We start from the raw sequence: 16,046 nt of genomic DNA, 5'->3' as shown, positions 1-16,046 counted from the left end.
CTAGATCAGTTATTTTACGATCACATAACACAACACCATCCTGATGAGATGGTTATAACACAACACCATCCTGATGAGATGGTTATAACACAACACCATCCTGATGAGATGGTTATAACACAACACCATCCTGATGAGATGGTTATAACAACACCATCCTGATGAGATGGTTATAACACAACACCATCCTGATGAGATGGTTATAACAACACCATCCTGATGAGATGGTTATAACACAACACCATCCTGATGAGATGGTTATAACAACACCATCCTGATGAGATGGTTATAAAAACACCATCCTGATGCAGCCTGGTCTCACATGGCAGACTTCAGAATTCAACGTTTGTCCATCGCCTCCAAACGTAATTTTAAGAGGGCAGTTTACAGTTATAAACGTCGGCAGACGACGTGGGATAGGCCTAAGTTTTTGATTGGTTGTTCTCAGAGTTTTGTGGTTGGTTTTTCACATTGGAACACGTGATAGAAGAGGGGTATACATTTGCGAGCGAGGGTGGGTTGGATAACTTGGTGCAAAACACCGAGTGGAAAACTAGCTGGCGAAACTAGCAAACAACGTTTTACAAGCAACTAGCAAACAACACTACTAGCTAGCCAATTAGCTCACATTCGTACTGTCATTATTATTAGCTAGCATTAGCTACTGTTCTTAGAGCTAGCTAACGCTAGGATGCTAGCTAGCTAGCTATTCACAGTGTACACAAGCACCATCCACATGAACACAGGGGATAGACGTGGACACAGGGATCAGGCTAATTTAGGAAACTGGACCCAGGAGTGGAGCTACTCGGACAGCGCTTAGTGGGCGCGCTCCGCATATCACAATACCCCTGCGCGCCCGCACGCCTCCAGGCAATGCTTGCTGCCCGAGCGCCTCCACGCATATACGTTATTTTCATCATAGCCTACTGTAACTGTTATGTTAAGTATGATGTTAAATATGATGCCGTCTAGAAATGATGTTTGGAGGCGATGGACAAACGTCGAATTCTGAAGTCTGCCAAGTGAGACCAGGTTGCCTGATGAGATGGTTATAACAACACCATCCTGATTAGATGGTTATAACACAACACCATCCTGATGAGATGGTTATAACACAACACCATCCTGATGAGATGGTTATAACAACACCATCCTGATGAGATGGTTATAACACAACACCATCCTGATGAGATGGTTATAACACAACACCATCCTGATGAGATGGTTATAACACCATCCTGATGAGATGGTTATAACACAACACCATCCTGATGAGATGGTTATAACAACACCATCCTGATGAGATGGTTATAACACAACACCATCCTGATGAGATGGTTATAACAACACCATCCTGATGAGATGGTTATAACACAACACCATCCTGATGAGATGGTTATAACAACACCATCCTGATGAGATGGTAATAACACAACACCATCTTGATCCCGTCTGATTGAAACCCAAAAACAAACTCTCAGAACAGCCCTGAATGCACTCTGCTCTGCCCAGGGCTCCACCCAGTCCTCGAGGTAGAGATCATCTCTACAAAACACAGTAGTCTGATATAATCAGTAATCCACAGCTAATCCCGGTCTAAATCCCAGGATTCCCGACAACTGTTAGAAGTCTCAGCAGCCCACTGGACCAGAATGCATGAAAGACCTCTCCTACTATTTGTACCTCAGGTTGAAATAGGGAAACTGTGAGAGACTCTGTCTCACCTCTCACACTGTCTCACCTCTCACTCTCTCTCACCTCTCACTCTGTCTCACCTCTCACTCTCTCTCACTCTCTCACCTCTCACACTGTCTCACCTCTCACTCTGTCTCACCTCTCACTCTGTCTCACCTCTCACTCTGTCTCACCTCTCACTCTCTCTCACCTCTCACACTGTCTCACCTCTCACTCTGTCTCACCTCTCACTCTGTCTCACCTCTCACACTCTCTCACCTCTCACTCTCTCTCACTCTGTCTCACTCTGTCTCACCTCTCACTCTGTCTCACCTCTCACTCTGTCTCACCTCTCACTCTGTCTCACCTCTCACACTGTCTCACCTCTCACAGTCTCACCTCTCACACTGTCTCACCTCTCACACTGTCTCACCTCTCACACTCTCACCTCTCACACTGTCTCACCTCTCACACTCTCTCACCTCTCACTCTGTCTCACCTCTCACACTGTCTCACCTCTCACCTCTCACTCTGTCTCACCTCTCACACTGTCTCACCTCTCACCTCTCACACTGTCTCACCTCTCACTCTGTCTCACACTGTCTCACCTCTCACACTGTCTCACCTCTCACACTGTCTCACCTCTCACTCTGTTTCACCTCTCACTCTGTCTCACCTCTCACACTCTCTCACCTCTCACACTGTCTCACCTCTCACACTGTCTCACCTCTCACTCTGTCTCACCTCTCACTCTGTCTCACCTCTCACACTCTCACCTCTCACTCTGTCTCACCTCTCACACTCTCTCACCTCTCACACTGTCTCACCTCTCACACTGTCTCACCTCTCACTCTGTCTCACCTCTCACTCTGTCTCACCTCTCACTCTTGTCTCACCTCTCACACTCTCACCTCTCACTCTGTCTCACCTCTCACTCTCTCACCTCTCACTCTGTCTCACCTCTCACACTGTCTCACCTCTCACACTGTCTCACCTCTCACTCTGTCTCACCTCTCACTCTGTCTCGCCTCTCACTCTGTCTCGCCTCTCACACTCTCACCTCTCACTCTGTCTCACCTCTCACTCTGTCTCACCTCTCATTCTGTCTCACCTCCCACACTGTCTCACCTCTCACACTGTCTCACCTCTCACACTCTCTCACCTCTCACTCTCTCTCACCTCTCACTCTGTCTCACCTCTCACTCTGTCTCACCTCTCACACTGTCTCACCTCTCACACTGTCTCACCTCTCACTCTCTCTCACCTCTCACACTGTCTCACCTCTCACACTGTCTCACCTCTCACTCTCTCTCACCTCTCACTCTGTCTCACCTCTCACACTGTCTCACCTCTCACTCTCTCACCTCTCACTCTGTCTCACCTCTCACTCTGTCTCACCTCTCACACTCTCACCTCTCACCCTCTCTCACCTCTCACCCTCTCTCAGTCTCACCTCTCACTCTGTCTCACCTCTCACTCTGTCTCACCTCTCACTCTGTCTCACCTCTCACTCTGTCTCACCTCTCACACTGTCTCACCTCTCACACTGTCTCACCTCTCACTCTGTCTCACCTCTCACTCTGTCTCACCTCTCACACTGTCTCACCTCTCACACTGTCTCACCTCTCACTCTGTCTCACCTCTCACTCTGTCTCACCTCTCACACTCTCTCACCTCTCACACTGTCTCACCTCTCACTCTGTCTCACCTCTCACACTCTCACCCTGTCTCACCTCTCACTCTGTCTCACCTCTCACTCTGTCTCACCTCTCACTCTGTCTCACCTCTCACACTGTCTCACCTCTCACACTGTCTCACCTCTCACACTCTCACCTCTCACCCTCTCTCACCTCTCACCCTCTCTCACCTCTCACCCTCTCTCACCTCTCACACTCTCTCACCTCTCACTCTGTCTCACCTCTCACTCTGTCTCACCTCTCACTCTGTCTCACCTCTCACACTGTCTCACCTCTCACTCTGTCTCACCTCTCACACTCTCACCTCTCACCTCTCACCCTCTCTCACCTCTCACCCTCTCTCACCTCTCACCCTCTCTCACCTCTCACACTCTCTCACCTCTCACACTCTCTCACCTCTCACTCTGTCTCACCTCTCACTCTGTCTCACCTCTCACTCTGTCTCACCTCTCACACTGTCTCACCTCTCACACTGTCTCACCTCTCACACTGTCTCACCTCTCACACTGTCTCACCTCTCACCCTCTCTCACCTCTCACCCTCTCTCACCTCTCACACTGTCTCACCTCTCACACTCTCTCACTGGGGGTGGGGGGGAGGGGCATGGGGACGTGGGGGGGCAGGAAGAGGAAATTACTTTTAAAAGCAGATCTGGGAAAAACATGTCATCTAGTAAGTTTCACACTCAACGGCAGATCATGTTCTCTACTGGACCATAAACCACGTTCTCTACTGGGGAACAGACCACGTTCTCTACTGGACCATAAACCACGTTCTCTACTGAACCTCAGACCATGTTCTCTACTGGACCATAAACCACGTTCTCTACTGAACCTCAGACCATGTTCTCTACTGAACCTCAGACCACGTTCTCTACTGGACCATAAACCACGTTCTCTACTGGGGAACAGACCACGTTCTCTACTGGACCATAAACCACGTTCTCTACTGAACCTCAGACCACGTTCTCTACTGGACCATAAACCACGTTCTCTACTGGGGAACAGACCACGTTCTCTACTGGACCATAAACCACGTTCTCTACTGGACCTCAGACCACGTTCTCTACTGGACCATAAACCACGTTCTCTACTGGGGAACAACCATGTTCTCTACTGGACCATAAACCACGTTCTCTACTGAACCTCAGACCACGTTCTCTACTGGACCATAAACCACGTTCTCTACTGGGGAACAGACCACGTTCTCTACTGGACCATAAACCACGTTCTCTACTGGACCTCAGACCACGTTCTCTACTGGACCATAAACCACGTTCTCTACTGGGGAACAACCATGTTCTCTACTGGACCATAAACCATGTTCTCTACTGGACCTCAGACCACGTTCTCTACTGGACCATAAACCACGTTCTCTACTGGACCATAAACCACGTTCTCTACTGGACCTCAGACCACGTTCTCTACTGGGGAACAACCATGTTCTCTACTGGACCATAAACCACGTTCTCTACTGAACCTCAGACCATGTTCTCTACTGGACCTCAGACCACGTTCTCTACTGGACCTCAGACCACGTTCTCTACTGGGGAACAGGCCATGTTCTCTACTGGGGAACAGACCACGTTCTCTACTGGGGAACAGGCCATGTTCTCTACTGGGGAACAGGCCATGTTCTCTACTGGGGAACAGGCCATGTTCTCTACTCGACCATAAACCACGTTCTCTACTGGGGAACAGACCACGTTCTCTACTGGACCATAAACCACGTTCTCTACTGGGGAACAGACCACGTTCTCTACTGAACCTCAGACCATGTTCTCTACTGGGGAACAGACCACGTTCTCTACTGAACCTCAAACCATGTTCTCTACTGGGGAACAGACCACGTTCTCTACTGAACCTCAAACCATGTTCTCTACTGGGGAACAGACCATGTTCTCTACTGGGGAACAGACCACGTTCTCTACTGGGGAACAGACCACGTTCTCTACTGGGGAACAGACCACGTTCTCTACTGGGGAACAGACCACGTTCTCTACTGGGGAACAGACCACGTTCTCTACTGGGGAACAGACCACGTTCTCTACTGGGGAACAGACCACGTTCTCTACTGGGGAACAGACCACGTTCTCTACTGGGGAACAGACCACGTTCTCTACTGGACCTCAGACCACGTTCTCTACTGGGGAACAGACCACGTTCTCTACTGGGGAACAGACCACGTTCTCTACTGGGGAACAGACCACGTTCTCTACTGGGGAACAGGCCATGTTCTCTACTGGGGAACAGACCACGTTCTCTACTGGGGAACAGACCACGTTCTCTACTGGGGAACAGGCCACGTTCTCTACTGGGGAACAGACCACGTTCTCTACTGGGGAACAGACCACGTTCTCTACTGGGGAACAGACCACGTTCTCTACTGGGGAACAGGCCATGTTCTCTACTGGGGAACAGGCCATGTTCTCTACTGGGGAACAGGCCATGTTCTCTACTGGGGAACAGGCCACGTTCTCTACTGGGGAACAGACCACGTTCTCTACTGGGGAACAGACCACGTTCTCTACTGGGGAACAGGCCACGTTCTCTACTGGGGAACAGGCCATGTTCTCTACTGGGGAACAGACCACGTTCTCTACTGGGGAACAGGCCATGTTCTCTACTGGGGAACAGGCCATGTTCTGTACTGGGGAACAGGCCATGTTCTGTACTGGGGAACAGGCCATGTTCTCTACTGGGGAACAGGCCATGTTCTCTACTGGGGAACAGGCCATGTTCTCTACTGGGGAACAGACCATGTTCTCTACTGGGGAACAGGCCATGTTCTCTACTGGGGAACAGGCCATGTTCTCTACTGGGGAACAGGCCATGTTCTCTACTGGGGAACAGGCCATGTTCTCTACTGGGGAACAGACCACGTTCTCTACTGGGGAACAGGCCATGTTCTCTACTGGGGAACAGGCCATGTTCTCTACTGGGGAACAGGCCATGTTCTCTACTCGACCATAAACCACGTTCTCTACTGAACCTCAGACCACGTTCTCTACTGGACCATAAACCACGTTCTCTACTGGGGAACAGACCATGTTCTCTACTGGACCATAAACCACGTTCTCTACTGGGGAACAGACCACGTTCTCTACTGAACCTCAGACCATGTTCTCTACTGGGGAACAGACCACGTTCTCTACTGAACCTCAAACCATGTTCTCTACTGGGGAACAGACCACGTTCTCTACTGGGGAACAGACCACGTTCTCTACTGGACCTCAGACCACGTTCTCTACTGGGGAACAGACCACGTTCTCTACTGGGGAACAGACCACGTTCTCTACTGGGGAACAGACCACGTTCTCTACTGGGGAACAGACCACGTTCTCTACTGGGGAACAGGCCATGTTCTCTACTGGGGAACAGACCACGTTCTCTACTGGGGAACAGACCACGTTCTCTACTGGGGAACAGACCACGTTCTCTACTGGGGAACAGGCCATGTTCTCTACTGGGGAACAGGCCATGTTCTCTACTGGGGAACAGGCCATGTTCTCTACTGGGGAACAGGCCACGTTCTCTACTGGGGAACAGACCACGTTCTCTACTGGGGAACAGACCACGTTCTCTACTGGGGAACAGGCCATGTTCTCTACTGGGGAACAGGCCATGTTCTCTACTGGGGAACAGGCCATGTTCTCTACTGGGGAACAGACCACGTTCTCTACTGGGGAACAGGCCATGTTCTCTACTGGGGAACAGACCACGTTCTCTACTGGGGAACAGGCCATGTTCTCTACTGGGGAACAGGCCATGTTCTGTACTGGGGAACAGGCCATGTTCTGTACTGGGGAACAGGCCATGTTCTCTACTGGGGAACAGGCCATGTTCTCTACTGGGGAACAGGCCATGTTCTCTACTGGGGAACAGACCACGTTCTCTACTGGGGAACAGGCCATGTTCTCTACTGGGCCACAACATCTGTGGGAGAATCAAACTGTAAAATTACAAATCCCAGTTCCAAACCTTTCCAGATCCTGTGGATCCTGCCAGTCATCCCTGGGGCTACAGACCAGTCATCCCTGGGGCTACAGACCAGTCATCCCTGGGGCTACAGACCAGTCATCCCTGGGGCTACAGACCAGTCATCCCTGGGGCTACAGACCAGTCATCCCTGGGGCTACAGACCAGTCATCCCTGGGGCTACAGACCAGTCATCCCTGGGGCTACAGACCAGTCATCCCTGGGGCTACAGACCAGTCATCCCTGGGCCTACAGACCAGTCATCCCTGGGGCTACAGACCAGTCATCCCTGGGCCTACAGACCAGTCATCCCTGGGCCCACAGACCAGTCATCCCTGGGCCTACAGACCAGTCATCCCTGGGGCTACAGACCAGTCATCCCTGGGCCTACAGACCAGTCATCCCTGGGCCTACAGACCAGTCATCCCTGGGCCTACAGACCAGTCATCCCTGGGCCTACAGACCAGTCATCCCTGGGCCTACAGACCAGTCATCCCTGGGCCTACAGACCAGTCATCCCTGGGCCTACAGACCAGTCATCCCTGGGCCTACAGACCAGTCATCCCTGGGCCTACAGACCAGTCATCCCTGGGCCTACAGACCAGCGTCTGCTGCGTTACAGAGGGAACTGCACTCAAGCAAATACAGAGAAAGAGCTGAAGAGGATCCCCTGCTGACGCAGCTACGCAAGTACAAACCCGGGTCCTGCCTCAGGGTTCACCCAGCGAACAGGAGCTGCTGGAACTTGAGTTTCTCATGGATACAACCCACCCCGTACTGCGTCTTAAGGAGGGTGGTTCTCTCCCTCACAGACGCTCATGATCCAGCTGATTTAGAGGAGGGAACTCTGGCAGTGGGGAGCCACATGAAGAGGCCCAAGTGCTCCACAGATGGAGGCCAGCTGACCCCGGAGGATGAAGAGGCCCAAGTGCTCCACAGATGGAGGCCAGCTGACCCCGGAGGATGAAGAGGCCCAAGTGCTCCACAGATGGAGGCCAGCCGACCCCGGAGGATGAAGAGGCCCATGTGCTCCACAGATGGAGGCCAGCCGACCCCGGAGGATGAAGAGGCCCAAGTGCTCCACAGATGGAGGCCAGCCGACCCCGGAGGATGAAGAGGCCCATGTGCTCCACAGATGGAGGCCAGCCGACCCCGGAGGACGGACAGGAACGCGTTCAGTCAGTCTCAATCAGCTGTGTCACATATTGCATCATACAGGAACAACGAGTAGTGAGACGCTATTCCGTTTCTACTGCGCCATCCGAGTCACACTCAGAATGAGGACATGCCTCGATCCCAAACCTGTACAGCTCACCGTACGAGTGTGTGTGTGGGTGCATGAGGGAACCTGCTTTTGCTTGTCTACTTATCTACAGGAACTAACAAGAACGCCTCTTAATTTTTCGAGGTCAAACACTGATTGATAGCCTGGTGAAAATGTAATAGTTAACCGTTAACATACCATTTGGAGGGTCGCGTCTCTTTTCTGCAAGACAAAATTAACAGGATTATAGTTCCAATGTGGGCAGCTCAGTGAAGGCTGGTTTATACCAGAGACAGAGCGGGGAGGGAGAGCGATGATGGAAGAGCAAGCAGTCTTTTGAAAGGATTTTTTGAGGGTTAGTTTATGGCATTCTGAAGGACAGACTGTCCCAATCTGAGATGAGTAGAGATGGTCACGACCTCATGCACGTGTAGTAGAGGTGGTTCGATGACCACCACACTGCTGGTGTGAGCAGCCTTGTCATACATCTAGAAACGTATATCCCAGCTAAGCTTAGCAGGCGATGGCACTCTCGCTACATTCAAGCTATTCAAACTCAAACCCCATCAGTCACACTGCGTCTGCTCTACCCTCAAACCCCATCAGCTGGGTCTGCTCTACCCTCAAACCCCATCAGCTGGGTCTGCTCTACCCTCAAACCCATCAGCTGGGTCTGCTCTACCCTCAAACCACATCAGCTGCGTCTGCTCTACCCTCAAACCCATCAGCTGGGTCTGCTCTACCCTCAAACCCCATCAGCTGGGTCTGCTCTACCCTCAAACCCCATCAGTCACACTGGGTCTGCTCTACCCTCAAACCCCATCAGTCACACTGGGTCTGCTCTACCCTTCAGGATAAATGCAAGCCAGAACAGAGGCTGAACTCCTGAGGGTTCAGGAAAAAACACACCACAAGTAGAAAGGAGAGAATACGTGTAAAAACACGGGCAGAATAAAAAGCTATCTGTCCCTCTGTAACCCGCCAGCCCCCCTCACCCTGGCTCCTGACTGAGCAGCTCAACCCTGGCTCCTGACTGAGCAGCTCAACCCTGGCTCCTGACTGAGCAGCTCAACCCTGGCTCCTGACTGAGCAGCTCAACCCTGGCTCCTGACTGCGAGCAGCTCAACCCTGGCTCCTGACTGAGCAGCTCAACCCTGGCTCCTGAATGAGCAGCTCAACCCTGGCTCCTGACTGAGCAGCTCAACCCTGGCTCCTGACTGAGCAGCTCAACCCTGGCTCCTGCCTGCGAGCAGCTCAACCCTGGCTCCTGACTGCCAGCAGCTCAACCCTGGCTCCTGACTGCGAGCAGCTCAACCCTGGCTCCTGACTGAGCAGCTCAACCCTGGCTCCTGACTGAGCAGCTCAACCCTGGCTCCTGACTGAGCAGCTCAACCCTGGCTCCTGCCTGGGAGCAGCTCAACCCTGGCTCCTGACTGGGAGCAGCTCAACCCTGGCTCCTGACTGCCAGCAGCTCAATCCTGGCTCCTGACTGAGCAGCTCAACCCTGGCTCCTGACTGAGCAGCTCAACCCTGGCTCCTGACTGAGCAGCTCAACCCTGGCTCCTGACTGCCAGCAGCTCACTTCAAAGCCGGGCATGCAGAGAGGAACTGAGAGCGCTGGAGAGAAGCCAGAGACCAACGAGGGCAGCGGAGAGACTCGCTGCTGTTTTACTACGGCCAGAGAGACACACTGCTGAGCTCACAGCAGCAGCCAGCCAGAGAGAGACTGACCTTCTATAGACCCAGCCATCTATAGACCCTGGTGCTATACCAGCCATCTATAGACCCTGGTGCTATACCAGCCATCTATAGACCCTGGTGCTATACCAGCCACCTATAGACCCTGGTGCTATACCAGCCACCTATAGACCCTGGTGCTATACCAGCCATCTATAGACCCTGGTGCTATACCAGCCATCTATAGACCCTGGTGCTATACCAGCCATCTATAGACCCTGGTGCTATACCAGCCATCTATAGACCCTGGTGCTATACCAGCCATCTATAGACCCTGGTGCTATACCAGCCATCTATAGACCCTGGTGCTATACCAGCCACCTATAGACCCTGGTGCTATACCAGCCATCTATAGACCCTGGTGCTATACCAGCCACCTATCCCCTGTGGAGTTCCCAGGGGACTAGCTAGGAGAGTGCGGACTGGGGTCTGGGTTAGTTAGTAGAGGAAGCTGCAGACGGTCCAGGTCAGGGTTAGTCCAGGGCAGAGAGGTGAAAGGTCAAAGTCAAGGCACTGAGGAAGTGGAGGTTGTGTAGACAGGGCCTGCTGGGCCACCGTAGTTACCAGTTTTGCGTTGTCGTCGGCTGAGTAGGTCGTTGAGTGCTGCGCGGAATCGCTTGGCCTCCTCCTCGCTGGCAAAATTCAAACCTATCTGGCAGGACTGAGGACGATGAGAAAGAAGACCGTAATTATGACAGCATTTAAGGCAGTCTAGTGAACAATACCTTTCTGAGGAGATAAGGTTTAACAAACTGACACTGAAGATCATAACAACATATTTTATAACTGAAATAACCAAAGGCAAACAGAGAAGTCCTTCATAACTCATTGTGCTGCAAAACTAATTAGTATGATGACGTTACCAGACCATCGGTCATGCAGTCAGACTGACTTACATCTCCTGCAAATGCAATGAAGTATGGCCTGGAGTTGCTGATGGAGAAGTTATTGTACAGCTCCTGTTCAAACATGGTTTTCCCTTCCTGGGGATGAGGGAGGAGAGGAGAGCACCGTCATCAGCTACACACAGAGAACAAGCTGTCTGGTCCACACGCTCAGTCTATCCCATGAGAAGCTGTCTGGTCCACACGCTCAGTCTATCCCATGAGAAGCTGTCTGGTCCACACGCTCAGTCTATCCCATGTGAAGCGGTCTGTATGGTCAGTCTATCCCATGTGAAGCGGTCTGTATGGTCAGTCTATCCCATGTGAAGCGGTCTGTATGGTCAGTCTATCCCATGTGAAGCGGTCTGTATGGTCAGTCTATCCCATGTGAAGCGGTCTGTATGGTCAGTCTATCCCATGTGAAGCGGTCTGTATGGTCAGTCTATCCCATGTGAAGCTGTCTGGTCCACACGCTCAGTCTATCCCATGAGAAGCTGTCTGTATGGTCAGTCTATCCTATGAGAAGCTGTCTGGTCCACACGCTCAGTCTATCCCATGTGAAGCGGTCTGTATGGTCAGTCTATCCCATGTGAAGCGGTCAGTCTATCCCATGTGAAGCGGTCAGTCTATCCCATGTGAAGCGGTCTGTATGGTCAGTCTATCCCATGTCAAGCGGTCTGTATGGTCAGTCTATCCCATGTGAAGCGGTCTGTATGGTCAGTCTATCCCATGTCAAGCGGTCTGTATGGTCAGTCTATCCCATGTGAAGCGGTCAGTCTATCCCATGTGAAGCGGTCAGTCTATCCCATGTGAAGCGGTCTGTATGGTCAGTCTATCCCATGTGAAGCGGTCTGTATGGTCAGTCTATCCCATGTCAAGCTGTCTGTATGGTTAGTCTATCCCATGTGAAGCGGTCAGTCTATCCCATGTCAAGCGGTCTGTATGGTCAGTCTATCCCATGTGAAGCGGTCTGTATGGTCAGTCTATCCCATGTGAAGCGGTCTGTATGGTCAGTCTATCCCATGTGAAGCGGTCTGTATGGTCAGTCTATCCCATGTCAAGCGGTCTGTATGGTCAGTCTATCCCATGTGAAGCGGTCTGTATCAGTATCACATGTTTTAGAAAGGAGATGCACCTGTGAGTTCTGGCAAGTAGTAGTATATTGGCTTTTCCTATGTTAAATGCAATTATTGTTAGTTGCTTTGGATAAAAGCGTCTACTAAATGACTAATGTAATGTAATGTAATGTAAAATCAGTGCCATTAGGCCATGAGAGCAGAGTAAGAGTTTAGAGCAGGGGTGGCCACACCATTTTGGCTTGTGAGATACTTTTAAAATGACCAGCTCCGTCATTGTCACTTAACATTGGCTATGTCTTCATCTCTCATTAAAGTCATATTTAAAAGAATCCCATTGCTGAAAACCCATAAAAATAATAACATACAACCGAAATAACAACATACGGCTACCGTTTCAAAATCAAAGAATACATTTATTAATCAAGCTACCAATTACTTCACACTGGAAGCGGGATGTTAACTTTCTTGTATGTATGCTTTGCACAATCTGAACAGGCAACAGTCAGCTAGTGAACAGAACAGAGTCTTTAACCTACTTAAATGACTCAGTCAGCTAGTGAACAGAACAGAGTCTTTAACCTGCTTAAATGACTCAGTCAGCTAGTGAACAGAACAGAGTCTTTAACCTGCTTAAATGACTCAGTCAGCTAGTGAACAGAACAGAGTCTTTAACCTGCTTAAATGACTCAGTCACACAGAACAACACACTGATGACTTGCACTGAATGGATCAGCCAGGGTTGCATAATCCTGACTTTTCTGAGTTCCTGATTGATTTTGCTGGGCTACTATGAGCCCTCTAGTTTACCGTGGTCATAATAGATTGAATAAAACGAGTTGGAGCAGCTTCACCTACAAGCCTAAACAATGATGAAATCAGCCCACATGATTAAACCATTAAAATACTCAGTTAAACACAGTATAAAACGGCCACACTTGTAATCTACTGTACAAAGTAGCAGGAGGAAGAAGTTGCTCCTTTGGAAAGGAGGTGAGGTGACTGCTTGCCTCCGCACACGCAACCTCAACACGGCTCATTAACTCGTCTTCTTTTGTATGTCTTTATTTTTTATTGGCTGGAGATCTACCAGCATAGCCTCTGCAATCTACTGGTCGATGGCGATTGACGTATGAGGCCCTGCTGGTTTGGAGGGTGTGCTTACCTCAAGGTGGGTTATTTCACTGAGACGAGCCATGGTGTAACTACCACAACACTGATCTGAGATCAGCTAACCTGGTTGAGTGTAGATAAGCCCTGTGGTTCCAGGGCCCTCTGGCTGGGCCAGGACTCACCTTGAGGTCAAACAGCCTGAGGAAGTAGGACCTCTGGGGGTTGTCCTTGACCAGGCAGGCCACGCCACAGCACCTCTTCAGCCAGGCCGCGCTCCGCTCCGCCCCGTACACCTGCACCACCGCTGAGCACAGCGTCTACACACACACACACACACACACACACACACACACACACACACACACACACACACACACACACACACACACACAAGGCAGGGTTAGCGCGCGCACACACACCTCACCACAGCTGAGCACAGCATCTGGAGGTCAGAGAGTCCACAGCACAACTAGTCCAGAGCAGTCCGTCTGGTGCGTTAGGCCTATGGGTTATCTATGGGTTATCTATGGGTTATCTGTCCAGTAGAACTATAATATAACTTCCCATTTGCTTCTGTGGACGATAAGCAAATATCACGTCCAATGAGGAGGAAATGGGGAATGAGGAAGGATTATTGAGGAAACGCCTGCAGGGTCAAAGGTTGTTAAACAAATCTCACTTAAAGTAGGTCATAATTAGTTGAGCATTTGATTCAGGTGTATTAGTGCTGTTCTGGGACAAAGCCTGAACAACGGTGACCAAGACCGGAACAGGACCTGTCACCATCTTCAACAGCCCTGTCACGGCAGGTCACATTAAATTAATACTAACGGGCAGAACAACACAATGAAGAGTTTGTTTTCCAAAGAGTCTCTCTCTCTCTCTCTCTCTCTCTCTCTCTCCCTCTCCCTCTCTCTCTCGATAGAGTTGGCAACCTGTACCCGGTCTCCATGGAGACCAAGAGCAAGAGGAAATGTGGGTCCGCTGGCTTCCTGGTTGTGATTTATCCTTGTGGGTGACAAAACACAAGGAAGCCGTCCTGGAAGTGAGCCAACTCCTCATCATAACCCAGGAAAGGTCACAGGGCGCCCAGACTACCCAGCCTCTCCGCCTCACATTCACAGGGGCTCATAAAACACATGATGATGCTTGAATAAAACGTGTGACTGCTGATGCAGTGTGCTGGTGATATAGAGTACTGTGTCTGGGTAGTGTGCTGGTGATATAGAGTACTGTGTCTGGGCAGTGTGCTGGTGATATAGAGTACTGTGTCTGGGCAGTGTGCTGGTGATATAGAGTACTGTGTCTGGGCAGTGTGCACGTCTCAGTCAGCCCATTTGTTTTCATTAGTTGGTAAAAAGGCAATCTTGCAACTCATATTTGCAATAACCAGTTGGTTGACAACTGCAATGTTTGCATTACTCATCCAGTCAGGGGGGGTGGTGCATCCTAGAGGGTGAACTATGCTCGGTATGACCCGTTCAGACATGGCCTGCACAGACAGCTCTGCCCAAACAGGTTCCCCTGCCTTTCACAGTCAAACCAGGCTACGCTGCGACAGCCGAGTGAATATGTTAATATCTTTAGTATCAGTTCGATTGTGTTTTAATCCATTTGGGAACAAAGCCTACAAAGGCCGATATAGCATTCTCTTGTGAATTCCCTTAATAAAACGCGGATCATTTAAGAGAGAATATGAAAGCGTAGCTGCTTGGCCAACAGAATGTCCTTCCTTGTCTCACCAGAGCAGACCTGCCCCAGACCTGCAGAGCTTCAACATGTCACCGAACCACACACACACCTCACTAAACCTGCATCCTATTCCGCTGGAAACAAGAAGAAAGATACATTGCACCTGAACTTATAAGCGTTTGATGGTCGTAAACAAGTGAACTTACGATGCATTTCCTCCCCAGGAGGTTGAAGAGCAGGTCGTTCTCCTGCGGGGTGAGCAGGAGGGAGCCCACGCCCCCGGACCGCCGGGGAGCAGCATGGTGGTTCATCTCAGGATACAATCTTCTCTAATAGCAAAATAACGCGCTCAATCTACAGGACGGATATCACAGAGCCCCCGTGCAGGCTGGGGTCTCCATGGCCTGGCCCAGGATCAGCTCGTATGGTCACCCCCAGTGAGGAGGCATGGGTCAGATGGAGGAGTATCTCTGGTTCTGTAGGAAGATCACCCCCCTGTGCCTCTAGGGCCTCGGAGAGGTCGTGGGAGTCCTAATCTCTGCAGAGGGCAGATTGTAAACTTTCATTCGGAACTCCAGCTGCAACATCGATGATGCGTCCATCCAACATGGCAGTGCGAGGGAGAGACCACTTCAACAGGGACGAGAGGGGTGGTACTGGGCAAATCGAAATATCAAATCAGCATAAAATCTCCAGTATCGTCCTCACAACCAAAATATTTTGAAATGACTCAATGTCTCAATGTGTCCTCGTGCTATTTGTTTTTATTACAGACTACGATCTTGAGCGTCAAATGTGTGTGAAGCAGGAATGGTCTGTGTGTGAGGCAGGAATGGTCTGGCCCTGTTTCCCCATGGAGAACAGGAATGCAGCTCGAGCGGCTCTGCGGAGGGGGCGCGCGCAGAGCGGGGCGGAGCCTGGCGTCCGCT

At 50.8% G+C, this 16,046-nt stretch overlaps 1 protein-coding gene across 1 annotated transcript in view; it reads right to left on the bottom strand.

Annotated features, from left to right (window-relative positions):
- The window catches only part of wasla (WASP like actin nucleation promoting factor a), a 49,518-nt gene extending 33,810 nt beyond the window's left edge, over positions 1-15,708 (bottom strand). The window contains exons 1-5 of the mRNA XM_084452845.1: positions 15,324-15,708; positions 13,608-13,742; positions 11,249-11,335; positions 10,917-11,013; positions 8,814-8,837 (exon numbers count right to left, since the gene is read on the bottom strand). Of these exons, the coding sequence (XP_084308971.1) occupies positions 8,814-8,837; positions 10,917-11,013; positions 11,249-11,335; positions 13,608-13,742; positions 15,324-15,428 (448 nt within the window). The 5' untranslated portion in view covers positions 15,429-15,708. The remainder of the gene's footprint in view (positions 1-8,813; positions 8,838-10,916; positions 11,014-11,248; positions 11,336-13,607; positions 13,743-15,323) is intronic.
- Between the last annotated feature and the right edge of the window lie 338 nt (positions 15,709-16,046).

Source organism: Borostomias antarcticus, assembly GCF_949987555.1.
Source record: "Borostomias antarcticus genome assembly, chromosome: 18".
Lineage (NCBI taxonomy): Eukaryota > Metazoa > Chordata > Actinopteri > Stomiiformes > Stomiidae > Borostomias > Borostomias antarcticus.
The sequence above is the reverse complement of the archived record's forward strand: the minus strand, read 5'-3'. Positions and strand labels throughout refer to the sequence as shown.